The sequence below is a fragment of the Thermobia domestica genome, chromosome 2 (genome assembly GCF_964235325.1).
Source record: "Thermobia domestica chromosome 2, izTheDome1.hap1.1, whole genome shotgun sequence".
Taxonomy (NCBI): domain Eukaryota; kingdom Metazoa; phylum Arthropoda; class Insecta; order Zygentoma; family Lepismatidae; genus Thermobia; species Thermobia domestica.
Window position 1 is genome coordinate 17,617,991 of NC_137455.1, and position 27,257 is coordinate 17,645,247.

Genomic DNA, 27,257 nt, shown 5'->3' on the forward strand with positions numbered 1-27,257 from the left:
ATGGGGATCTCCATGCCTGTCAATGAAGATCTCCACCGCTGAACGACCACTCCATTACCATCAGTATGTTATTGCATCCGTCAGTGTCGACTTTCTGTGTCATCTTTTGACTCGACAGTGATGTCTTTTCGCATTTACAAGATATTTGACATTATATTAGTGCCTTCGCCGGTCTTTGAACACCTCACTGTAAAACACTGTCGCTCTCGACCCATGTTCATTGGACATTCTTTTCCCTATTTCATTTCTTTTATCACCTTCAGGGGCCACGGTGGCTCAGGGGTAGAACGTTCATCTCCAGTACAGGGGTCCTTGGTTGGATCCTAGCTCGCGCCAAGTGAGCTTTGTGGTGAACAAACACCATGTGCGTAGGTTTTCTCGGGATTCTTTCATTTCCTTCCACTTTCTTCATTCCACCATCATTTTTCATCGTCACCGTCTCCTTTAACCTAGCCGGTGTATCCGTGGGACGTAAAACAAAAGATTTGATTTCATTTTCATCACCTCCTTCAGTTTGTCTGTGTAGTATCGTACCACCCTGTATACGTGTAAATATGACAATACTGTGACTGATAATAACCAAGTGAAAATTTTGGCTGCAATCTGTATTCACGCTAGATTATAGGATGGATGGATGTGATTCAGATTTCTGGGCTGTCGGCATCAAAGGCCATTTAGCCCTTCACGATTTGAGGGATGACGTCCCTCGGCGAGCACACAATCCGGGGAAAGAGAAGGAAGAAAGAATTGGGGAAGGAAGGAAGCGGCCTGGGACCTATAAGTTAGGTACCACCCCGGCATTTGCCTGGTGGGAATGAGGAAAACCCAGGAAAACCTCATTCAAGGTGGCTGGCCTGAAAAAGCGTTTTACACATCTTCGACCGAGTGCCCCCACCGGGAATCGAACCCGGGACCGGGACTACGCTACGCGGGGCCACTACACTAGATTATAGTACTCGCACATACTATAAGGGTATGCCCGTTCTGTTTACTCGTTCTGTTTTTCGAAGTAGAAAGGAAGCATTTATTTATTTATGTATTATTCTATTTTAGGCCCTAGAAGCATGCATAGTCCATTTAGATGTCACATCAATTGATATCCATCAAGTTATGACCCTGTGCTGGACACATGGACTGTATGATGCAATCGTTTACATCTATAATCGCGGTATGATGGATTATATAACACCAATGGAAGAACTTATGACAGTCTTGCAAGGTGCATTAGCTACTGGTAAGATCATCGTATTATATTTCAATTAAAGAGATATGAAATATATATATATATATATATATATATATATATATATATATATATATATATATATATATATGTTGACGATTTTACAAGTGTTGTCGCTGTTTTTTTTTTAACGATATTTGTTTATGCTGTGACTCAAATTAACAGATCTATTTAAGAGGCTTGATAATGACTTTCTTGTGATAATTATTATCACTTTGCTTGTCTTAAATAATACTGAAAATATTTTGGAGGTTTTCAATAAACTAAAATAATTTATGAAGACTATAGGGGGAAAAGGAGGCAAGTCAGTTTTTTTTTCTTTCTTTTTACACAATTACCCTGTTTTCCACTGACGTATCTGCTTCTTTCTTTGTGGGTAAACTCTTTAGCATTAAATTTCTTAGTGACAACCTTCTTACTGTGGAATTTAGTCCATGCAAACTACCATTTTCGACTATTTCTTGACTTACCTCATTTTCCCCCTGTAGTCTTCATATATCAGTGATGGGTAGACTACGGCCCGCGAGCCAGGTGTACCCTCCCTAAAAGGCTCTAGCCGGTCCACACATGATTTCTAATCTTTTTTCTTTTTTTTTTTAAAAAAAAGAAAAAAATGCAGACACCCTTGTTTACTCGGGTATGTCATCTTTTTCGTAGCCTAAAAATTGAATAGCAAGTTGTTTAGAAAATGGGGAAATAGTTTAATTTTTGGGATCTTTTCTTTCACACTCCTAAAAAAATGTTTGCCCATCAATGTCGTATGTTATTAAATGCATTTTGTATACAGTAAAACAATATTAAAGGAAATATTCCTTGTAAAAACTTCTAATTGGCATAAAACATGTCACAAACAACTCTGTCTTGTGAAGAGGGTGTGATCTTATGTTATTACACTATTTTAAGTTTTTGCGTTTTACACCCTTTTTGCAGCACCGAGAGTTTAAAGGACATGACCCAGGCGTCCCATATTGGTTCAGACTAATGTCACTGTGGCGGTAAAAAAACAAAACAGGGTGTTGAAATATTCAGGCCTCCTTCCTGGATGCACAGTCACCATCGTTGTGGGAGTTTCTTGATTGCCTGGTCGAACTACATTTTCGGAGTGGTGCGTACCATTCATGGACAATTGTATGTGAGGCATATGAATTGGGAAAGCATTGTCCCCACAGAGGCTGTTTCATTTTGAGAAAGAGTGCGTAATCCGAATAGGCTAAATCAGAGAAATATGGTGGCTCTAGCAACACTAAATCCCAATTCCTGAAGAGTTGTTGTTGTGTACGCATTGCGTGTGGTTATGTGTTACTGTTTAACAGAAGCATGTGTTAGCCAATTTTCCCTAGCCATCGTTGCTGAATTACTCGACGCAGTCGGCCAAAGGGTTCACAGTATGTATCGTTGTTTAGTCTGCCATGCGATGGAAGTCAGTCGACGAGCAAAATTATATTCACATCCCAAAAGAAAGAAGCTGATTGCTTTTCACATTGACAGTGATGGTCATGCTGTTTTGGGCTGTGGAGGTATTGCATCGATGTGTTTTTTGTTTTGTGTTTGGGGGGTGGGTATTGTTATAACTGAAAAAGGACACATCTTGCGTCACAAAGCGAGCAAAAGACTGTTCTGAATTTGTATTATGTATGGCCAATAGATCTTTGCTACATTGCAGACACACAGGTTTCTGTTGGACGGTTAATCCATGCTGTACCCAACGCATATACACTTTCTTCATCTTCAGATCTTGTTACAATGCGATGGATTGTTGCCCTCTGGAAACCTGTCGCATTCTGTAAATCATTCGCAGTCACCTGCTTATCACTTATTATAACGTCATTTCTGAATCATCGCTGTTGTTCGCGATTCACGGAGTCTTCCGAGGCTAGTTTCTTTCTTCACATTCTCTGTCCCAGCTATGAAACCAGCTACTCATCGAAACACAGTCACACGACTTGGAGCTGCTGCACCACACACTGCTCAGAGGCGTTGATGAATTAACCTTGCAGACACACTTTCCTTCTACAGCAACCACGTGGTCTACTTTTGACCGTGATTGTTACTTTTCATGTTATTTTTTCACTCTGCACTGGAACACTGCCTCACTTGACCGTGAGCACACCAACACTGTGTCACATAAATGTGTGCTGCGGGACGCCATCTGTGGATAGGAATTGGAAATGGCCAGCATGTAGTTCAAGTTGGCCTTTGTCAGGAACAGTTTTCATTTCGTTCCACGGATACAAATGTTCTCATACGAGATATAGTCTCAAATTAATATGGAACAACCTAAAACCCAAGTATTAACGTGCTCTCTGAACCACGACCGGGTCTTGAATCCGGTTCAGGTGGCAGGTGTACGAACCATCATGCAACATTCTTCTTCTTCTTCTTCTTCATCATCATCATCATCATCATCATCATCATCATATCATTATTATTATTATTATTATTATTATTATTATTATTATTATTATTATTATTATTATTATTATTATTATTATTATTATTATTATTATTATTCCAGTATTGGCAGGTCACTTGGGGTAACTGAGAAGCTTCTATTCTCCACGGTCTTTTGCTAACCTCTTCATTTTCACATACAAATTTTCTGTGTTGATATCGTTCCTTCTTCTCTTTTCTGCTACCATACCCTGTAGTACTTTCCTCGTGATGCAGTTCTTTCTTAGCCAATGATCCAACCATTTTCTCTTCCTCTTTTCAATAATATCTAAAATTGTTCTTTTCTCCTCCACCATTTTTAGTACTCTCTCATTCGTTTTCCTCTCGACCCAGCTAATTCTCTTAATTCGACTTGATACCCACATTTCGAAACCTTCTTGTCGTTTTTCATCACTTTTGCATAATATCCATGTTTCTGCCCCATACAGTACAATACTCCACACGAAGCATTTTATGAGTCTTTTTCACAACTCTTCCGCAAAATAGTATTTTCTTCCTCCTAAAGGCTTCTTTCGCCATTCCTATCCTTGTTTTTATTTCACCTTCACATTTCATATCATAACTAATAATACTACCCAGGTATCGAAAACTAGTCATCTGTTCTATTTTCTCCTCCTGCTTCTATATTTGACACCAACCGCTTCGTTCCAGTCACAATGGCTTTTGTCTTTCTGTCATTTATTTCAATCTCATTCTTCATAGCGCTTCCTCAAGTTTTCTGGTATCTTACTGATTTTCTTTTCACACTCCACAACAAGCGTCATATAATCTGTAAACCTTATACATCTAATCATTCTTCCTCCTACCGAAATGGTGTCTTCATTATGTTGACTCTTTTTTATTATCTCTTCTAGATATTAAATAATGTAGGCGAGAGAGAGAGAGAGAGCATCCCTGTCGACCCCCCATTAGCTCTTGGAATATAGGCTATTTCCCACTACACTATCTCATCCCCAAGAGTGCTGGATTGCAGAACCATGTCACCGTTCCTGACATATTGCAATATCATTGCATGTTGTCTAGGATTCGAATTACGATGGAATTCAAATCTTAGGTTGGTGACCCATCATAGAGAGACAATCAGGGAGCTAGTTAAGAATAGAGAACTCTGGTGTAGAGAGACAGACATAATGATGGAAGACAATGTGCTGAACGTTCAACTGAAGAGCTGTCTGGATGGACTAAGTCTTTATTGCTAGGGAGTTTTTTATAAGGTAGAGAACTTCAGTCAGACTCGGTGATTAAAAGCAAAGATCAAGCGAGGATCTATTATTTTCATTGTTTTTATTTCCACGTCAGGAAGGACTTCCGTAGTTTACTTACTTAAACGTATGATTTTTATATAGTATTTATGTAAATTAAACAAAATGCGTCCAAATGCATTTTAATTCTAGTAAATGTGTGACTCAATCTTTGACTTCGTCAGTTGCTCTGGAAAGCACATGAATTTCTTCTTTTTTTTTCTCACTTCTCAGGATTTCATTTTACACTTTTTTAATGTACTTAGTTGTAAAATGATCAGGTTTAAATTTTTGTTAATGTAAATCCCTTGTATTATCACACCTCTTCTTTTAAACAATCTGCAGAGGTTACGGTGGCTCAGTGGTGGAGCGCTTACCTGTGGTGCGTGGGGTCCCTGGTTCGATCCGCGGACAAGTAAGATTGTGGTGGACAACATCATGTCCCTGAATTTTCTCGGGGTACTCCCGTTTCCTCCCACATTCTCATAATTCTTTCACCGTCATTTATTTACCTTAATCATCCGTCTTCCTTAGCCTAAAGGGCATAATTGTGGGATGTTAAACTGAAAGATTTAAAACAATCTGCTGTGTTCACCATTGAAGAAGTAGTAGTCAGAGCTACTGATGAAGACAGCAGAGATTGCTGAAATAGCTTAGTGTAATTAAAGTTCGTTTGGCCGCACTAAGTTGTTACTTTCCTTACAAGTATTTGAAGCTGTCTAAGTGTATAGTGTTCATGTTTTTCTTCCATTATTTGTTTTCATAGGGAAACAACTGTCCGACTCCCAAATAATTCTAGGTAATAAGCTGATGGTATATATTTCCTGTTGTTTGGCTGGTAGAGCATATCCTATTGGAGATATTCCTGAAGACCAAGTCCAGAGTGTAAAATACGAAATTTTTAAATGCTTAACGTCCATACATAGTAAGAATGCCAGTGAGAGTGAACCGTCATATCCATATCTGAGGTAAGACTCGATAGTATTAGTTATTCGATTCTATTCGTTGATGACATTTTCTTTTTAAAAAAATAAGCGTAAGAGCCCTTTTTTATGCTTACTATTCCTTCAGTTATCATTGAACTTTTGTAATTTGAAGAGGGTGAAAAAATTAGTTGTGAAAAGTAGACTTTCTTTTTATTTATTTACTTTACAAAATGCTAAGTTAGGGCATGTGGTTTCTGATTAGATTCTCGGTGAGGTTGCAAAATTTTCAATGTTGAGCCAACAATAGAAATAATCGATGAGCTACTTGAATTAAGAGCTAGTGAATTCTACTCTTGAATGCCTCGAATAACGGTAAAGTGAGATGTTTTACGGACCGCACATAATCCAACTGAAATGCCTATGGCTGTCCATAGCTCATTTTGATTGTAATGCAGAATGTTTCTTTGAAATGTATTAACCCACGGACACCAAGATGAGTCATTTTTGACCCATGTAAATTTCTCGCAAAAGAATGAGGTTGTTTTTGTCAGAATAGACTAAACAACTGTACAACTCTCGATACTTTAGATAGTACAACACAGGGGCGGATCCAGGACCGACTCCTGGGGGGGGGGGGTTGACATAATGCTACTTTTAAGGGCTCCATAGTCTGGGATGGATCTTATTTATATATATAAAACAAGAAAGTTCCCTCTTCTGGGGGGGGGGCGATCGCCCCCTCCTGGATCCGCCCCTGGTACAACATGCATACTGTACGTCTTGCGAGTTAGTCGCTGGAAGCGAGGCCTATTATGGAAAACAAAACTGATTTCTTACGAGAAATGTACATGAATCAAATATTGACTCATCTTCCGTTACGTTCCGAGGATTTATAGGTTTTCAATACTTATATTTTATTTGGAGTAAATTTGCAATACATCGGTAATGGCGTAGGTTTCTGGACTATAATAAAAGTCTCAAAGCATTTTGGTCTACGATGTGCAGTAGTAGTTAAAAAAGTATGAACTCATTTTCATTTTCTTTATTTTATTAAAAAAAGAAATCATAGCAAGGGTGTTAGAATTTTATCTTGAAATTTGAGTAATTATATTGTTTATTTAGAAACTTAGAAGCAATTAAAAGACATTACAATGAAATTCTGTTTTATGTGTAATATATAATCCGTATTGAAGCATAATAGGGATTAAGCTATACTTTTTATCTTTCTTTCGTTTAGGGCTTTGTTACAATTTGATACAAGGGAATTCCTTAATGTATTGGCATTAGCATTTGAAGAACCAGAATTTACTTCAGAATTGGGTTTAAGGCAGCGCCAGAGGATAGTTGATATTTTACTTTTAATAATGGTTCACGGAGAGGGATTTACAGTAAGTATTCTTTATCACTCTTTCTTTCCTATAAACAATACTAATTCTATTATATATTAATGAAGGAAGGAAACAACTGGATTTTTTTATACACTAAATCCTCTGTAGGTGCGAATTCAATGATTTATGAAGAGTGAAGAAATAAATGACTGGACCAGGACTCGAATCCGGGGTCTTCGGCATGCCGTGCCGATGCATTAACAGGGTGTCTATCGGCCACGAAACCCATCGAAGTCACGAAATCAGAAAACGGTCATGAAAGTCAAGAAAAAGCCACGAAATTTAGCTTTTGGGTCACGATGTTTTTTTACCTGTACATACATAGTAGAGACTGGAGAATTTTGTTCTATTAAACGTCAAAATCAACGCCAAAAATGTGTGTGGTCGGTTTTAGACGCTACCAAATCGTAGGCAAAGCACGCCTCTATCGCATGCATGAAAATTCGGCCTAATTCGCACCTACTTTCGCTCTTCAGCTAGCATCATTGAGCAGTGGCGATGCAAATCGCATCGTATCGCCGAAACTACCTACGCATCTAACTAGTTTATTCAACTGTGAGAAGACGCCAAGTTTTTATCGCTCCAGGCAGCAGGCTTTGAAAGTAGAGATAAGATAAAGATAAGTGCTAAAAAATAAAGGTACTATTATTAGCTTTTGAATGTTACGAAATTTTATTTTATTTTATTTATTTATTTATTTATTTATTTATTTATTTTGAAGAGAAGGTCACGAAAAAGTCACGAAATTTAATTTTGGAATTGTAGTAGACACCCTAGTTAACCACTACACTACCCAGTCCGCTTCCCAGAACGGCCATACACTCTCTCATTCTTGAAGTCGTGCTCCTTACGTAGATCACATGGCTTGTACCATAACCTAGTTGTTCTGCGACTGCAAACAATCCAGTATCCATATTCAAAACACCATTTTACGGTTGCAATATTCGGTCTGGAAAGCGGATTCGGTAGCGTAGTGCTTAACACATCTGCACGACATGCCGAAATTCCCGGGTTCGAGTCATGATCCAGTCATCCACTTTTCACTCTTTGTGTATCATTGAATTCACACCTACAGAGGATTTGGTGTGTAAATAATTCTGTTATTCCCTGTTTTCATTAATATACATAATGATATCACAACCGTAAAAAGATGTTCTAAATATGAATACTGGATTGTCCAAGCACAATAGCTAGGTAGTGATATAAGCCATGTGATCTAAGTAAAGAGCACGACTTAAAGAATGAGAGAGTATATGGCTGTTCTGGGAAGCGGGCTGGGTAGCGTAGTGGTTAAGGCATGCCGAAGATCCCGGGTTCGCGTTCCGATCCAGTTTCCCACTTTTTCACTCTTTGTATATAATTCAATGTTAATTTTAATACAGTTCCCTTTAAATTCGAGGTGCTATGTCTGGAAAATTAATCCATTATATTGCGAAATACTTTTCTGTTTTGTTGAAATCGATGCGAACCAGAATTTGGGTATTCATCCATATGATATTAATTGTGTTGCAGTGTGATTGCTAAATTGAGAGCAATTGTGATTAATTTCTTGAATATAGCTGATATATAATTGGTTTATTTATTTATTTATTGTACAGAGGTTCTTTCCCCTTCCCGTCCTGTCTAATCCACACATCGTTAGTAGTCATGTTATGTAGGAAATATTAATAATGGAAATCAGAGGAATGTTGGACAAGGTCCCACAGCTAAAGGTATAGTCGTGCTGAGAAAACTTGAACTGAAGTTCTCTTTGAAAAGCTCTCTATTCTCTCCCGCAATATACGAGACGCATCCAGAAAGTAACTTTCCCACGCGTCCCATAGCTAGAAAACCGTATGTTTCGCGAAGCGACTGCGTGCACGTGAAAGAGCAAGGTCCTAATATGGCGCATGCGCCAGCGGAACTTCCCTAGTACTCTCAGTAGCGTCGTTGCAGTGGTTGAAGATGGACGTTACTATTTCAGCTCCCACCGCGTGTGAAGTGCGAGCAGTGACAATGGTGTGCAATAAGGAGCGGAAAATCTGCGGGATCTACGCTGAGTTCCGTTATTGTGAAGCGACGATTCTGCATGATGCATTCCGAACAAGGTCCACAAGGTCGTCTGTGATGACGGTTGGCCTCCCACAGCGCTCCTCATCGTGCATAATATGGCGTCCTGCTGCAAATCGTTTACACCAACAACGCACTTCCTTGCTCATGACGTTAATCTGGCACCGCTGACATTGAATTTCAATCGGCGCTATGCCCTATACATTCAAAAACTTTATCACTGCTCGCACTTCACACGTGGCGGGAGCTGAAATAGGAACACCCATCTTCAACCATTGCCACGATGCTACTGAGAACACTAGGGAAGTTCCGCTGACGATGTTCAGTTTTTCAGCTAATATGACCTGGCAGGATGATTTACTGATTCCTACTTCCTCAGCTATTTCGCAAACGGTCAAACGACGACCTTTTCGTATAACATCGCCACTTTCGGAACGTGAACGTCATCACATGATGTTGATGGATGTGCAGGATTAGCGTCGTTCTCGAGGGATGTTTTGCGTGCTTTGAAATGCTGATTCCCCCCCCCCCATAATACTAAGTTCAACTTATATATAGTCTTTCCTGTACACTTTCAAAGTTTCTGTAAATGTCTTGGCCAATTTCAAATGAAACTTAATGCACACACGGTGCATTTCCAGATTTATTCGTTTTCATAATCCCATAAAATCGCCACAAATACAGAACATAACTTCACTTCAGCGCTCGCAGTCTCTCAATGACTTAAGACAGGATGATGCAATTACCGTTAAAATGTTTGGAAAGAATCCCACTACGCGGCACTGGCAAGAGGAAAGTCATGGACAGTTTCGTTGATCGTATTGTTTGGAAGTTCAGTTTCTTTCTTGACAGACCTCATATGGTTTGTTTATTTGATGCTTAATATCTCTTTCTGCTCTGTGATTATATGAAACGTGAACCTACAACTTAATGAGAAATTATAATCACATGAACTTTCACCGGGAATCCAGTCCGCATTTTCGGCACCAAAGCTGCATACATTAACCATATAGCCAGGAAGGAACTCTGATATATATTATTTGTAAGATGCGAACTGCTACGCAGGTAATGAGTAGTTATTTCATTAGAAATACATATATTACGATCTAGAATAGTTACTGATTCAAAATACAGTGGACCCATGGCTTACGAACTTAATCCGTTCTGTAACACTTCGTTAACCGAAAATATTCTTTTTCCGTTGAAAGTAATCCATTCTAGCCACAGAAAGTGTTACTGTAAGTATACTCATGCCTCGTTTTAATAAACCAAAAGAGAGCGAGAGCGGTCCGATGTTGCCGATTGTTCATAAGTCCCGACATTAAGTCTACAGTGGCTAATATCAACAATTACATGACAAAAGAAAGAGGAAAATAAAAAGTGCATTCAACATTTTTTAGTTTAAAATCAGAACTTATAACATTTTAGTTTGAGATCAGAACTTACAACATTTTTAAGTTTAACATCAGAATTTACAACATTTTAAAGCTTAAAATCAGAATTTACATTTTAGTTTAAAATCAGAACTTACAATATTTCAATTTAAAATCAGAACTTACAACATTTTTTTGTTTAAAATCAGAACTTACAACACTTTAGTTTAAAATCAGAACTTACAACATTTTTACTTTAAAACCAGAATTTACAACATTTTAATTTAAAATTAAAACTTACAACATTTTTAGTTTAAAATCAGGACTTTCAATCTGAATAGGTTGCTCCAAATTTTGACCGTTGCTTTTGATATCCGTTAAAGCGGTCCGTATATCGAAGGATGAGTTATATATTTTTAATCGTGTAATAAAGAATATATAATGAAAATAATATTATCCTTTTTAATGACAACTAAGTAACACTAAACTAAAAATATTATGAGGACTAAAAGTAATTCTTCAACTTAGAACCCTGACAAATAGTATTTACGGCTAATGAGCAAAAACACTACTGGATGCGTGGAATTGTCAGTACAGGCTTGTGTGTGCTTTCGTATTCCGAAATATTGCTCCTAAGTCGAGGGAAAAACTAGTCACAAAACTTGATCGTAAACATAATTGTTCAAGAACCGATTGGGTTTGTAAACCGATGGTCCACTGTACGCTTATTTTCTGTAAGTTGGCCCTTTTTAAATATAACTAATTATAGTTAACATAGATAGGTTTCATTTTATTTTATAATAAAACAAACATTCGTAAATTATTTATTATTATTATTATTATTATTATTATTATTATTATTATTATTATTATTATTATTATTATTATTATATTTTTCAGCCGAGTCAAGTGGGTTCGTTGTTTACTTTTCTGGCTCGACAGCTAGCGAAACCTGCGTCAGGGCTCCAAGTGGAAACTCAGCTGTTTGAGCAGGTGGTGGAGTTTCTGACAGGAAGTGATTTAAACGAGAGTGAACGGGAAGGTGGACTAGGCCATCATGAAGAAAGGCAACAAGCTTTACTTGAACTCCTTCGAGCTGGAGGACTTCATCACTATAATCAGGACCGCTTGTTGGAGTTATCGGAGAAAGCCAAATTGTAAGTTATCAGTGTTAGACAAAGTAGAAAGAGCAAGTAGAAATAATAATTCAATTTGTTACCCTTACCTCCATGTTCCCTGAAGACAGGTAAAGTGCATAGATTCTGTATTATTTGAAAAAATTACTCGGTTTTTGTTCTTCTTATAGTAAATATCATAGGCGTCGACTTGGGGGGGAGGGGGGAAGGACACTTTTGGCCCCACCAATATTTAAAGATGGGGTTCTCGCCCACCCAATATAATCCAGCCGAGGAAGAACTATCAAAAATTAAACTGGCAGCGCGCAACCTGGCAGTGAAGTTCCCAAATTTTGAACTTGAATTTGTTTTAATGCTTTTAGGCAAATTTTATGTAGGTCGTAAATTTCGCAACGTAGCGGATGTAGTGGACCGAGATCTCAAAGGGGGAGGGGACCTTCATCAAGCAGTTGATAAAAAACGGCTGAATATGATTGATTGTTTGCTCCCCCCCCCAAATTTTCTTCAAGTCGGCGCCTATGGTAAATAATGCTACTTTTTTGAAAAAAAAAAAAAAAGATCCAATATATTTTTTTATAGGACTTATATCTGGAAAACTATATATAGTGTAGCCAAACCCAAACTATCAGTTAACTCAGTATGATATGCTTACTCCGTAGAAAGTGCGAAAACTTGATTTAGGAGCCGTTCGAAAATGTTGTGGCACCTCATCCAAAAACTAATTGTTGGCCAAGATCGCAATCTTTTGATCCATTTTTGGCTCTCCTAATTTTCTTGTTCACATTTTCCTATTTCTTACATATGTTATTCTTGAGATTTCTTAGATGTATGTGTATCTTCTGTCAAACGTACTCAAAAAAATTTTATTTTACGCACTACAGAGAAACATCAACAAAGGTGAAATAATTTCCAGTTGCGAATTACCAACTGTGATTTGGTAAGAAGTAAACACAAAAAAGTAAGATGGTGGTGTGTGAATAAATTGAATTAATTCGGTCTTAATAAATTTAAAAACGATCAGTAAACAATGATATTTCAAAATTATTTTTTTGGTAGACAATAGTATACATATTTTTAAAGTGGAAAAAGTTGTGAGTTACTTAAGTGCACTTAAGAAAGAAAAGTGTTTAAATGCAAGTAAGTCAATATCATTGAAAAGCTGTAAGTATATTTTATAAATTCTGTTGTGAAGCCTACTTCCAGGTCAAAAATTGTAGTGCCCTTTCTTCCGCCGTTCTGATACGGCGCAGGCAATCCCACAATATGTGTTGCTTATTGTACGATCAGCTAGAAATATCGCTCGGTTAACATTAGAGCATCGGACTTCCGAGAGCTGGTTCGTTGCCAACGTAGGACAGACTAACAAGGAAGGGAAACAGGAAACTAGAATTGAATAAAGTACACCAGGAATGAATACACAGTGCGTTCCGTAAGATAACGATGGAAATCAAATACAACCACGGATTATTGGGCTGCCTTTATTACCGTCACTGTATATAGGACTCAACTGCTGCCATCTCATCATATCGGCTACAGTTAACACGGTTATGCCAGTAGATTATAATAGTGTGCACATTCATACATATCTCCAAACTTATTCACATTAGCATCTAAGTTATAACAGTATTCGTGTTTTAGATGACTCATCCTCCAATACACATAATTAACATTTTAGTTACGTCATTGTATTCCAATGCATATTTAATCCTTTAAATCGACGTGTTTCATCAAAACATATTGTATATATCAATAAACATACATATTATATTTATATTAACAGCAGAAGGATGATCATTTAATTACAGGAAGCAAACTGAATCATTTGAGATGGCAAAAGCATACATATATAATAACCGATTAAACAAGTATGAATGTGTGTAGGCATCTGTTGGCTCTTTTGTTGTGAACTTAGTAATACGTATTCCTTATTCTTCCTGATGCAAAAGACGTTATTTATAAACAGGAGAGAGAAGAGAATCCAGTTACGGAATCCTCATGGATTCCAGACTATTGGATGTAGTACGACATATTTAAGTTTCTTTCCTTCTGAAATACATTATTATATACACACATCTATTTTTTTTTTCAATCACTAATAATATAAACAGCGGAAAATCTCAATTCAACAGAGGAAAAAGAATACAACTGGCTATAATTTCGCGGCCATTAATGCCAGTACACCGATGGCGCAGATTAGTTATAATCCAACATTAACTTATACAACGAAATAAACAAAAATAATAGCATAAATGCAATACTAACAATAACTGATAAACTTTTGGTAATGGTAAAGATAAACAATAAGGTCGTATTATAGGAAAAATAATCTTATTCTGTAATGGAGACCAAACGGGTCCATTACAAAATTTTTGAGTACGTGTGACAGAAGATACATACGCATTACTAATCTCAATAATAAAATACATAAGAAATAGAAATATGTATTAAAAAAAAAAAACTGCTGGAATAAGAAATATCAAGTAGTCTGAAATATTGTAGATCTTCGTGTACCCCATCTGTCTTCTGGAAGATGGAGGTAAGTTTGAAAAATTTAAATATTCTTTAGTTACGAGGGTGATTCAGAAAGTAATGTCTCCTAGGTGATATCTTTATTTGTGTTTGACAGATAGCACCGATACAGGTATCAGTGGAAAGCTTGCAATGTCAGCTACAAATAGTGGCATCATTTTCCATACTCCTCATTACGGGCAACACATTTGCGCCAACGCGAAACAAGGTTTTTTCATGCCGTCGGCGAAGAATTGTGGTGGCTTCTGGCGATACCATTACCGAACTGTTGCTTCCACCTCTGCGTCACAACTGTAGCATTGGCCCTTAAGATGATTCTTAAGTTTTAGGAAGAGCCAAAAGTCGCATGGCGCAAGATCAGGACGATAGGTAAGGTGAGGTAGAATGTCAACACTTTGCCAGCAGATAGGACAACTTTGAATGTTTCTGGTGGAGGAGAGAACATGTGGTGGTATTCCATAGACTGACGCTCCGTTTCCGGGTCGTAATGGTGTATCACGACTCATCGCCGGCGATGAATTTTCCTGGGCGCACAATCTTCCGCAGTCAATGATTCAATGACACCTCGCCGCTGTTTCAACCGGATGTCACCACAAGATGCCGTGGATTGCTCCATTACTCTGTTACTAGAAGAGATAGGAAGACGAAACAAGTGACATTCGATAGCTTAAACATCATAATGATAAACAGTTCAGAAGGTTTGTAGTACTATTGGCTTGGAGGCATTACTTTCTGTATCATCTTCGTACATTCCTTAAGTAACTATATTACTTTAAAAGTTCAGTGTGAAAATAATCTATTAAAAATTGCGTTTTTTTTTATTTTATTTTTTAAAGCATCATACAGTGTCATATTAAATAGAGACATGATTGATTTCTGTATGACTTCATTTTCATTATTTGAACATTTATTATTTTAAACAGTACACTAAGGCTTGGGAGTTTTCACAATGTTTTCATTTACTTCAAATTCCTAATTGCACTTTCCAGCCTTATGCTCTCAGTTGAGGCTTTCTTGTCTGTTTATTTGTTTACGGAGGATAAAAATAGTAAGTGTAATAAAAATATTGAGGAAATGTAAAGTAACGGACTCACCCGGGAAGAGCAGTAAAAATAGAAGCACAGTAAAGAACAATAGAAAAAACAAAGTGTGCATCGTCACTACTGGTACTATTCATCGATAAGTCAATTCTTTATATTTCCATGGAGTTTTCAGTACTCTTATTTTTACCCTTAGTGAACAATGCTCCATGGAAGAGCCAAGATAATTTGAAGTAAGACGATATTTGTTATTTCGTTTTAGAACTTTAAACATATACAGGGTCCAACAGAAAAACTTCACCAGACTGATTATTTTACATATGATCTTATATTTCCCAATTGAACTATGACTCAGTGTTTTCTTATAACAATTAGTTATGAAACATACCACACATACCTTTTTGAAAATTAACTTTTTACTTTTTTTTTATAGATGTTTTCCCATGCCTAAGAGACATATTCAGGATTGGCGTAACTGAAAGCTTTTATTTTTCTTTTCTTTTTTATGTCTTTTTTAAAAAAGTTATTTATGTAGAGACCTGTTGAGCTTGACTGTGACATCGTAGTCAGCTCAAATAATTTTAGTCGCCATGAAGCGTTCATTAACAGAACATCCAATAACATTCATCATGGAGAAGTCGAGAAAAAAAAATAGTCAGTGAATGTTATCCAGCATGTATTTCGCCAGCAATTCAACATTCATCGGAATCAGAATGTTCCATGCTACTACACAACACTGCTGTGGGTTACGAACTTCCGGAAAAAAAGCTTGTAGTCTAAAGAAGGCACCTTGACGAAAACCGCGTACTGTTTGAACTCCGGAGAATATTGAGTAAATCATCTGAAAAACGTAATATTCAAAAAGTAGGAGTGAAATGTTTTATAACTAGTTGTTGTGAGCAAAATACTTCGAGTTATAGGCCTAGCAATTGGAAAATAAAGTATCATATGTAAAATAATCAGTCTAGTCATAATTTCAATTTGAAAACCGTCAGGTTTTTCTTTCGAACCGTGTATAATGAACAAAAATTGTTAGGATCGTATATATATATATATATATATATTTATATCGCGCCGAAAAACATGATAGGGAAAGTAAAATGCAAACTACGGGAATCAAACCAGTACCAAACTTTATTATATGCAAATAAGAACATAGCTTCTACAATCCCTTAAGATGCAACAAAAGATGATATTCAAATATTACATGATAGAACACAGTATTAAACTTCAGCACTTGTTTTTCTTTCTTTTTTCAAACCATCTTTTGAATTCCATTTCGCGTTAAAACATTTTAATTCCTCATTTTTGTACTATCGTCTTGGCACTTGATGCACAACCTGATTTTACCAATGCAAATAACGTATCTGGTGCAATGTACCGGAAATATATGAATGTCGTTCACCTCCTATATGTCACCACGCTAAAAATGCATTAGTTCGTAGTATTATGCGTAGTATTGGTCATGTTTGTACAGTAGATTAAACATACGAACGCTAGGATAAGTCAAGAACAGTTTTAAGAGTAATCATTATATAACACGTCTTTAGTTTTCATCTTCCTTCACAAAGCATTCTCTCTGCATTCCGCATAGATATAGAGAACTTATTTTGTAAATAAGTGATGTTCGTGTGTTTTCAATAGGAGGAAAAGCATTTAACTTCAATACAAAATTATTGTACTTCTGTTTTGAGCGGGTCTTATGCTGCGTCTACTGTCTTCAACGTCTGAGTAGGGTGAAAGTACTGAAAAATTCAAGTATGCAGTGAAAATTCGTACGGTGAAAAAGTAAAACTGCACCCGGTTGATTCCTCTTGTATAAAAACTAAATAACTAACTAACTCTATAGCCTATGGAACAGGGGGTGCAATGCCGCATTCACAAAAGCTCTCCATTGACTTCTGTCCTTAGACAGCTGGATCCAGTTTCTGCTTTATATTCCCTATTTCTGCGAGATCCATCTTAATATTGTCCTCTCATCTGAGCCTAGTTCTTCATAATGGCCGTTTTCCGATTGGATTTCCAGTTAAAACTTTTGAAAGTGTTGTACTTTCTTCTATGCTAGGTACATGACCTACCCACCTGAGCGTCCTAGACTTGATGACCCTAACAATGTTTAGTAAACGGTACAATCTCTTGTATCTCTTGTTTAATATTTAATAAAATCTATTTCAGTCGCCAGAGGTGATTATTAATATAAACATAGATTTTCAACACAACAGATGGTTGTGCAATTGACATGATGTGAATGAAAAATATTCAACGTCAGAAATGGAGATTCGTCGCTGGTCAGAGAACAAACCTTGAAGTGAAGTGATCTCCACACCGGCACAGTAAACCAAAGACTTGAGTTTAATTCTCAGTCTAATCGTATATATATATATCCATTCTATGAATTCAATCGAATTCATACCTATGGGGGATATAGTATAAAGAAAAATAATTTCATTCTTCATTTTCACGTATAGCTATAAAAATTAAGTTGTTTTACAACGGAAGCGAAGATGTTAGTTGTAACATTGATTTGAGTGAGGAAGAGCATTTTGTCTTATACTAATCTTTTTAAAATTTCGATTAGCTAGAAACTTTGTTTTCCTAAAATTATTTTTCTTTTGCAGTTTTCGTGTATGCGAATTATTGTATGAGAAGAGACAAGAATATCACAAGATACTTTATTGTTACTTACATGATCCATTGAGAAAACCTCAAGTTTTTTCTTACCTTCGAAACATATTAGTATTATTTACTAATTACATGGAAAAACCCAGGATAGAAAATCAAATAATAGAAAATATTCAAGTAAGTATCTACTGTAATGTATGTTAAAAAATCAGTATCTTGCTGTATATTAAATACTAGTACTACCTATCTACCTACCTACCTACCTACTTACCTACCTACCTACCTACCTACCCACCCTACCCTACCCTACCCTACCCTATCCTTTCTTCCTTCCTTCCTTCCGTATTTATTTATTTATTTATTTATTTAAATAATTTGTGCGTGCCCTAACCCTTTCATCACTAACTCATTGCTAAGATCGTATTTACTGTTAAACTATTCTACAAGAATTGTTGAAATATCAACCGTCGGAAAAATTAGTTGAGGTTGGAAAAAAATTAAAATTAAAGAAAGAAAAAACTGATTACTTTCTACACTTTTGTCTCCTTTTCTTGACAAAATATGTACCCTTACTAGCTAAGTGTTAATATTAAAGTGACACATCATGTTTCTTTTAAGGAAAGGTTGCTGAAGTGTGAGAAAGAAATCAGTTTTTCTAGAATTTTTGGTATTACCTTCAACCATAACTAATTTTTCCAACAATTAATGTTTCATTATTTTTGGATAGTTCCATGGGAAAGAAGATTCTAACAATGAGTGCAGTTTAACAGGTTTTTAGAAGGCACTGATTAAAGGGATAGAACACGATGGAATTATGTAACATTTTAAGCATCATGCATTTATAGGTTATGCACACGTTGGTACTTTTCAAGAGGCCAGTGCACGCTGCTGGCCTCAGAATAAAACATCAGATTTTGATGCTTGGCCCTTAATGTGTTAAATAGTTTGCCAGACTAGATACACAAAGTAAGAATATTATAAGATGTAATAAAATATTTTTAAAAAATAGCGGGATATTTCATAATACAGTGCAGAAAATCTAAATGATTTTTATAATCAATGTAAAAAAGGATAGTAGGTCTTTTTGTACTGTTCTTCCTTTCATTCATATATGTACATGCTACCTTCTAGTCTTCCCATCTCATTTTCCACTCTACAATGCACGAAAGATTTGATCTTCGTAACTGGATGTTGGCGGATAGTTAGTTGGAAATAAACGAGAGTTTAATAAACGAACTTCTCACTATCGGAGATGTGTGCAGATACTAAAACTTTCACTTCAAGGATTATTACGTTATTTATACAGTCTTCTTTAATTTTTTGTGCGATGGGTACCATAAATAAGTTTGCTATGCTGGTATTGTCTGTATAGTTACTCTAAAACATTTGTGTTTGGTATGGCAGTAGGTACATAAGTCCATTATTTCTTTACATAGTTATAATTGACAGTTAGACACTTGTCATTACACACTTCAGGACCGCGGTGGCTCAGTGGTAGAGCGTTCACCTGTGGTGCATGACGTCCCTGGTTCGATCCCAGCTCGCGCCGTGTGGACTTTGTAGTGGACAAACACCATGCTCGTGGGTTTTCTCGGGATCCTCCCGTTTCCTTCCACTTTCTTCATTCCACCATTTCATTCATTTCTCATCATCACCGTCTCTTTTAGCCTAGCCGGTATAACTGTAGGACGTAAAACTCAATGTGTTACTTTTTTCATCACACACTTCACTAGCTTGAAGAACGCCTGTTAATAAAACCTCGTGTCCTCGCAACTGGTGAACGTCGGTTTTCACCTCTTCGTTGCTTGTAAAACACTTTCCGCCCAAACACTTTTTCAAGGCAGAGAATAGGTGAAAGGTGTTTACTTGAATAAGCTTCTTCACCTGTTCAACATTCTTCGCAATACTGGATGTCGATGCTTGTCTTCCACAATTCTCGTCAATATCACTCTCACGCCAAATTGGAAACTACCTGCACCACCGCCTTATTTGCACTGAGATGACTTGGAGACCGTAAACATGTATGAGGTATGTAGATTTCTGGACAGGACGCTCCACGTGCTCATTCACACCGTTCCACTGCCTACACCTTAATTCTTATCCAGGATTGCAATTACACTACCATCTGTCATTATGGCTGGACACTTTATTTCTGCAGATGATATTTCCTCAAACCACTACGCTGTCACCATCTGTAACAAAATAAAAAAATATACCATGGTTAGTGGAAAGACGTACCTATTATATAACATGAAATCGAGTGCACAGAAAAAGAAAAAAAATCCGGCAGGTATCATACACTTAAGAACGAGATTCACTTGAAGAACGGATTGGTATCGTATTGTAGTTGGCGTTGACTGAAGAGAAATACATCACAGAAAATATCGCAAAGATATTTTCAACGTACGATATCAAACCAGATTCCAACCATCCATAAACTGAAAATAGTTTAAGTAATTCTGAAAGTTCATTCAGCAATCCATAAGGAAATTTGTTGATGCAACGAAATAAAACGCAACATGCACTCTAAGATGAAGGAACAAAAAAATAACTTGGAAGACAGTTGTTCCTACTCAGGTTTGTCAGAACATTTAAATGATACACAGCATACTGTGAATAAAGTTAAGGTTATTAACAATTTCAAAAATAAATCTGAATATTCTCTTAAGATAAATATTGTTTACCATAGAAGAAAAAAAAAACTTCATTGCCCAAAAGTAAACAAGCAATGGAAGAAGTAATATAAACAGCTTCCTCTCAATTTAACTTTTACTTTATGTAGATGTAGAAAAGCTTATCTTTGAGAGCGTCTTACTTTTTGAAGTCTTCTTATAGTTTTAGGTCCTCTTGTCTTCGTCTGTGGCTTCGAAGTGGTTACTGTAAACTTACGTCACTGACTGATATTTTGGTATGGTACTGTAAACTGGAGACCCAGGTTCGATCCTTTATGCAGTTATGCATTTCTAGGATCCTGGGTTCGATCCCAGCTCGTGCCAAGTGAACTTTGTGGTGGACAAAGACCGTGTGCGTGGGTTTTCTCGAGGTTCTCCAGTTTCCTTCCACTTTCTTCATTCCACATTTCGTTTATTTCTCATCATCACCGTCTCCTTTAGTCTAGCCGGCATAACCCTGGGATGTAAAACTTAAAGATTTTTTTTTTTTTGTCACTATAGTGTTTAAAAATTGTGATGAATAGTATTCTTTGCCAATATTTCAGAATGTACTTAGATTCTTTCTTCAGAATACCTGAGGAGATGATGTAGAGAAACAATCTATTATAAGCACTGCAAAATTACAGAACTTCGTCCCAGTGTTCTCTTCTGATTTGTTCTGTAATCTTTCGTTGTTATCATGTTGCCCAAAACTTTGCCCAGGAGCACAACAACAACAACAACAACAACAACAAAAAAAAAAAAAAAAAAAAAAACTATGCAATTTTAGAGTAAGCCTAAGCCAATATTAGGTTTGGAGAAGGAACATATAATCTACTTCTGTGCCACAGATTTCTTTCCGAGTTAGGCTTAAGCATCTGTACAAAACTAAACAACAACACACTATTTACTCAAGAGATACTTTATTCTCTTACTTCCACATTATCGGTGGGGGACACTCGGTCGAAAAAGTGAAAAGATTTTTCAGGCGAGCCATCCAGAATGAGATTTTCCTGGGTTTTCGTCAATCACACCAAGCAAATGCTGGGGTAGTACCTAAGATATAGATCCTAGGCCACGGCGTGTGCGTGGGTTTCCTCGGGATTCTCCCTTTTCCTCCCTCACACTTTCTTCATTCCACCATTTTCATTCATTACTCATCATCACCGTCTCCTTTAGCTTGACCGGCATAACCGTGGGACATAAAACTCAAAGATTTCATTTCATTTTTTTTTTCCTTCCTTCCCTTTCCCCAGACAGTGTGTTCGCCGAGGGACGCCATCCCTCAAACGTTACGGGCTAACATGGCTAGAGATGCCGAAAGTCAGAAATCTAAATCCTAAATCTACTTCTACATTCCATATACGATTATCTGATTCTAATCGTCCTCCAACTAATTCTCATACAACTATATTAACATACGAAGGATAGAAATTCCACTGCGTGAGTGAACATATGAGATCCCATGAGTCCTAATCCATCTTGATCTGTTTGCGATTCTCCATGATTTGTGTACACAGTATCTATCCTAGCAACCAATATTCTAAATAGAGGCATGTGCCAGTGTTGTGAGTCCGAAGCCTTGTTGCCTCATTCCCAACAATCAGCTTTGCACTTCCTGCAGAAGATTGGAGGTAAAAACGAAAGTTTAAATAAAATGTTCTAGAGAGACCATAGTAATTTAAGTAAGTGATATGTAATTTGGTAGTTCTTACCATGTAATCATGAGTCAAATAATCCAATTGAAAATTATTTTTTTGTACTTTCAGGAGTTAGTTGATATCGACAGCAAGAAAACTGGACAGATCGTTAGTCTTCATTTGCCGCATTGTATTCCAACCATAGTAGAAAAACTAATGTCCGAACCGAAAGTACAATACCAATTTTTACAAGGATTGTTTGATTATAGGTAAAGGCATTGTGTTTTGTTTCTTTATCTTGAAATTGTCGTTTAAATTTGTCCAATTAGAAAGTCGTTCAAGTTTGTTTAATTGTGATTTTTTGTCTTAAGTTTCACACATTATGCCACTTTGGGTCTAACGATGACCAGATTGCCATTAGTAATCAGATTTGGGACAGTGTATATTGCAATGTCCTGTAGGTAGAGTCAAAATGATTTACTCCGGATTCAACCCTTCACCTTTTTATGTAAAAAATATATTACATAAACTATTATACAAAGTTTGAGTTTTCTCTAAGTTTTTAATTACTCTGAAATGCTCTTAGTGTAGGCAAACCCGTATTTATATATTGTGCGCCTTTGTGCTCTAAATAATTTGCCCCCTCTTCCCCTCCTGCACAAACTTTTGTCTCAAACAAGGAAACATGCCGTGATTTTGTAAACATACCAGCTCTTGTTGAGTAGCAGTTTAGGTATTACAGTTACAAAAGTTACAACATAATTTTAAATGGCCTAATTCTCTCAATGATGATTATAATATGGGGGTACAAAGTCCCCATAAGAATAACATGGGGACATTTTAAAAATAATCGAAAACGACCAATATTAAGAGTTGAATTCATAGTTTGTGAGGTCGCTGAGATGAATAGTGACAGTCTTATACCAATTCGACTTCAAGGTCATACTCCACTCCCCCAGGGAAAGGGCGAGATTTTAAAAGAAATCGAAAACGACAGATATTAGCGTTGAATTCATAGTTTTCGAGGTCGGTGCATTTCACGATATCAGTTTCTATGATGTTCATTTCACCCCATGAGGTGGGGTGGGAAACAATGACTTTTTAAAAATAATCAGATAAGCTAGCTAATTAGTAACTAGTGTCATTAAAGCGAATTAAACACATTAACATACTTTCTTGCGCTTGCGCGGGACTCTGCGGCTTACAAGTTTTAAATATTACTCTATTGTGAATCTTAAAATTCCAAAATGTTGCCGCCCTGTGCTCGAGCACAGAATAGCACTTACTTAAATACGGTCCTGAGTGTAGGTTATGAACAACCCCTCCTGCATATGATGTTGCCTCCGGGTAGAAAGGATGTTTGTCTTTGACTACAGCGGCCTCAGACGGGATAGGTTACACTCCATAGCTCTAACACCCCGGGAGCAGGTATTCAAAAGATTATAGTCCGTACCTCATAGCAGCTCCGGGAGTAGGTATTAAAGAATATCTCCATAGCGGCCTCAGGAATAGAGTTTTGTAGGTGAATGATCAGCACTGGCACTGATAACTTCTTGGTCTTGTCGCTTGCTTATATAGCCTTACTTTTGGAGGGAGAGCCTGTGCAGGGGTTGTCGGACTTCTTCGTGGCTTTCCGTGTCCTCTTCGTTTGTCCCTGTCGTCTGCCACTATTTGTTTATAATCGTAAAACACGTCTTTGTAGTGATGTAGCTTATAGTATGTGAGGATGTATAGGCGGACATCCGTATATATCGACGGCAGGCGGATCTATCAATCGACTATGTGGTCCTACGTAGCGTAGTCGCTAACGCTTTCGCCTTCGGTGCGAGCGGTTCCGGGTTCGATTCCCAGTGGGAGCACTCGGTCAAAAAAATGTAGAAAGCTTTTTCAGGCCAGCCATCCTGAATAAGGTTTTCCTGAGTTTTCGTCATTCACACCAGGCAAGTGCCGGGGTGGTGGGCCAGGCCACTTCCGTCGTTCCCCAATCCTTTGTTTCTTCCCCGGATAGTGTGCTCGACGAGGGACATCATCTCTCATACATGACGGGCTAAATGGTCATAGATGCCGAAAGCCCAGAAATCAAAATTCTAAATCCTATCAGTCGCTTTTTGGGAATTGAAATGTTTGCTAGTATAACGTCTGTGATTAGTTTTAATATTAGGAAGGCAACAAAATTGTGGAAGATATACCGTGCGAATTTAAATTTGCTTGTATTCACCGATAGAGTAGTGGATTCCATCCAAGACTACGTAGGCTTGTGGCGTATATCATCGTATCCGTGGGTTATCTTAACCTTTGCCGGTTTCTTACTCCAGTTTCTCATTCTACTAATTGTTTCATCATCATTCACTGCATTTATATTATCATCCATCTTCTTATCCGTACTTGTTTGTAATGCCCTCCCCGCTGGTCAACCTGTGGTGCGCGGGATCACCTGGTGGGAGAATCTTGAAATTAAACGCGTTACGGTGGTTCGGATTGCACCTTAAACTGTATGTTCACATTCCATATAGCTTCGCTGTTGTACGGCATGCTGAAATCCAATCCAACCAACGAAATTGTGATTTAAATTCAAGGTGCTTTTCATATTAAATCAAATATAAGTAAATCTCTTATAGCATCGAGTTCCTTATTCAAGCCCAGAATTAAAATTTTCGTGTGATTGCGAGAATTATAGCCTTTATGAAAGAGGTGGATGGTCAGTTCTTTTAACAAAACTATACATGAAGGAAGCAATAAATGTATGAATCATCACTTGGCGTAACAGCCCTTGTAGGCCTCCCAGCGCCATCTGTTAGCTACCAGCTGAACTACGTTCAGCCAAGCGACTCACGCGCAGTCTGCGCGCTACGTCGCCTTGTACCTAACAGGCCTATCAGGAGCTTTCTAGACTTAGGTCTTTTATTCACATGACTCCCCAGTTAGTGATTGGAACTGAAACATAAGTATATTTGAAACTCTTACATCATAGAAACAATTTGGGGATTATATATGTTTTGTTTTCAGAATGTTACAGGTAAACTTAACCAAACCTGTAATGTTTTTTTTTTTTTTTTCATTATATAACGATTAAATATGATTAAAACACCAGCGTGTGTTATGTAAATAAATAAGCTGCCGTGGTCCCGCGTGGCGTAGTCGCTAACGCTCTCGCCTTTGGTGCGATCGGTCCCGGGTTCGATTCCCGGTGAGTACACCGTCGAAAAAGTGTAACAGGTTTTTCAGGTCAGCCATCTTGAGTGAGGTTTTTCCTAGGTTTCTCTCATTCACCCAGGCAAATGCCGTAATGGTACCTAACATATTGGTCTCACGCCTCTTTCTTTCTTTCCTTTCATCGGATAGTGTGCTCACCGAGGGATGTCATCTCTCATATACGTGACGTGGCGTTAGATGCCGAAAGCTCAGAAATCTAATTCCTAATCCTAAATAAGCTGCTGATGAAGGTGGAGATTCCCATTGAAAATTTCGATATTAATTGATATTTAGACACATTCCTAAATTTAAATTAATAGTAATAGTTTATTTGTTTATTAGTATATTTATTTTTAGTGTTTATAATAGCATAACGATAGAAACAATTCATTTAAAGGCCGCAACAATAGTGAAAGTTGGCGACAATGGAGATTGCCAGAAGTTCTTATGTATAATAATGGACATAATACTAGGATACCATACACATAATAATAGAATACTCTCGGCGAGTCTACATCATTTCTACAAGTCCGAATTTCATATCACAAACAAACATGAATGCTAAACAGTATCGTAAAAAGAGCTCATTGTTATAATTCGCTTCTTAATATAAAAACCGTAAATTCAAAATTGCATTTTCAATAGGTGAAACTAAAGTTATAGTTTATTAATAATAATGATAATAATTTAAGTATTTGTAGACAAAAGTGAAGTGACTTAGAAGAAATTATCTGTAAGTTCATTCTAGATTGTTGTGTTTTATTTTTCCTTATTTATATATTTTACATTGTCGTTTGTTTCCAGAGAATCTCATGCATCCTTTGCTCAGGGTAAAGATGAACAAGCGATTGAACCTTATATTGTAGAAAGATACATTGAACTCCTGTGTATATTTAATCCTACACAAGTATATAGTTATATTAAGAGCAACGAAGGTTACAGACTGGATGAAACATTACAGGTAAGTGGCTTGAATAAATCATTTATAGAAATTTTTATTTCTTATTTTAAAATTAACATTCCAAACCTCAAATTGTACGAAAGACCAGGAAAAAGTAACTTACAAATGTAATTATTGTCAGTTATTTTCCACGCTAGGAAGCTTCTCAAAAACATAGCTGAAATTCTAGCAGGTAATTGTAGCAGGTCATTGGAAATCAAATTTACCAAGTTAATTTTACATCATAGTGTAAAACTCTGTCCCATATAGGTTATAGGTAAAGCTAAGTTGACTAAATGAACGTCCGAAATCGACGCCCACTACCGATTTTAGTAAAATCCACTAATATTTACAATAGCATTCATAAATACTAAAATTTACAATCTCTCTTTTTTTTAAGTGTGGGTGTCCCTCAGTAGCGTGGGCGAAGGATTCCTCAGTAGCGTACTACGTGAGGGGTTGTAGTAACTGCTCTACTCCACTGCAAGTAGAGGAGGGTTAAGATACCCGTCAAGCTCCGCTGCAAGCCTGACCGGGTTGTGATATGATTCTCCCGCTGCTCCACTGCAAGCAGCAAAGAGAGGATAGGATAGAAACCGTTAGCTCCGCTGCAAGCTAAGGCGCTTGGGGAAGGGTAGGTACCTCCTGGACTCCACTGCAAGTCTATAGAGGGGAGATCAGAGAACTGGTAAAGATCTGCCGGCTGCGTCCCATTATATAGGCATCTTGGTATAGGCGTTCTGGAGACAGTGGCGCTGCTGCTCCGATGTCATCATGTGCTTCGTGGGAGGAGCCAGAGGTCCGTCGTCTGATACTTATAGGAAATCCATGTGGTG

The 27,257-nt window shown here is 37.2% G+C and overlaps 1 protein-coding gene across 1 annotated transcript in view; it reads left to right on the forward strand.

Moving 5' to 3' along the window:
- Positions 1-27,257, forward strand: part of Vps8 (vacuolar protein sorting 8) — a 307,518-nt gene that overhangs the window by 47,118 nt on the left and 233,143 nt on the right. Inside the window, exons 12-18 of the mRNA XM_081739543.1 lie at positions 1,054-1,234; positions 5,702-5,903; positions 7,099-7,249; positions 11,572-11,828; positions 17,995-18,175; positions 22,419-22,558; positions 26,286-26,442. Of these exons, the coding sequence (XP_081595669.1) occupies positions 1,054-1,234; positions 5,702-5,903; positions 7,099-7,249; positions 11,572-11,828; positions 17,995-18,175; positions 22,419-22,558; positions 26,286-26,442 (1,269 nt within the window). The remainder of the gene's footprint in view (positions 1-1,053; positions 1,235-5,701; positions 5,904-7,098; positions 7,250-11,571; positions 11,829-17,994; positions 18,176-22,418; positions 22,559-26,285; positions 26,443-27,257) is intronic.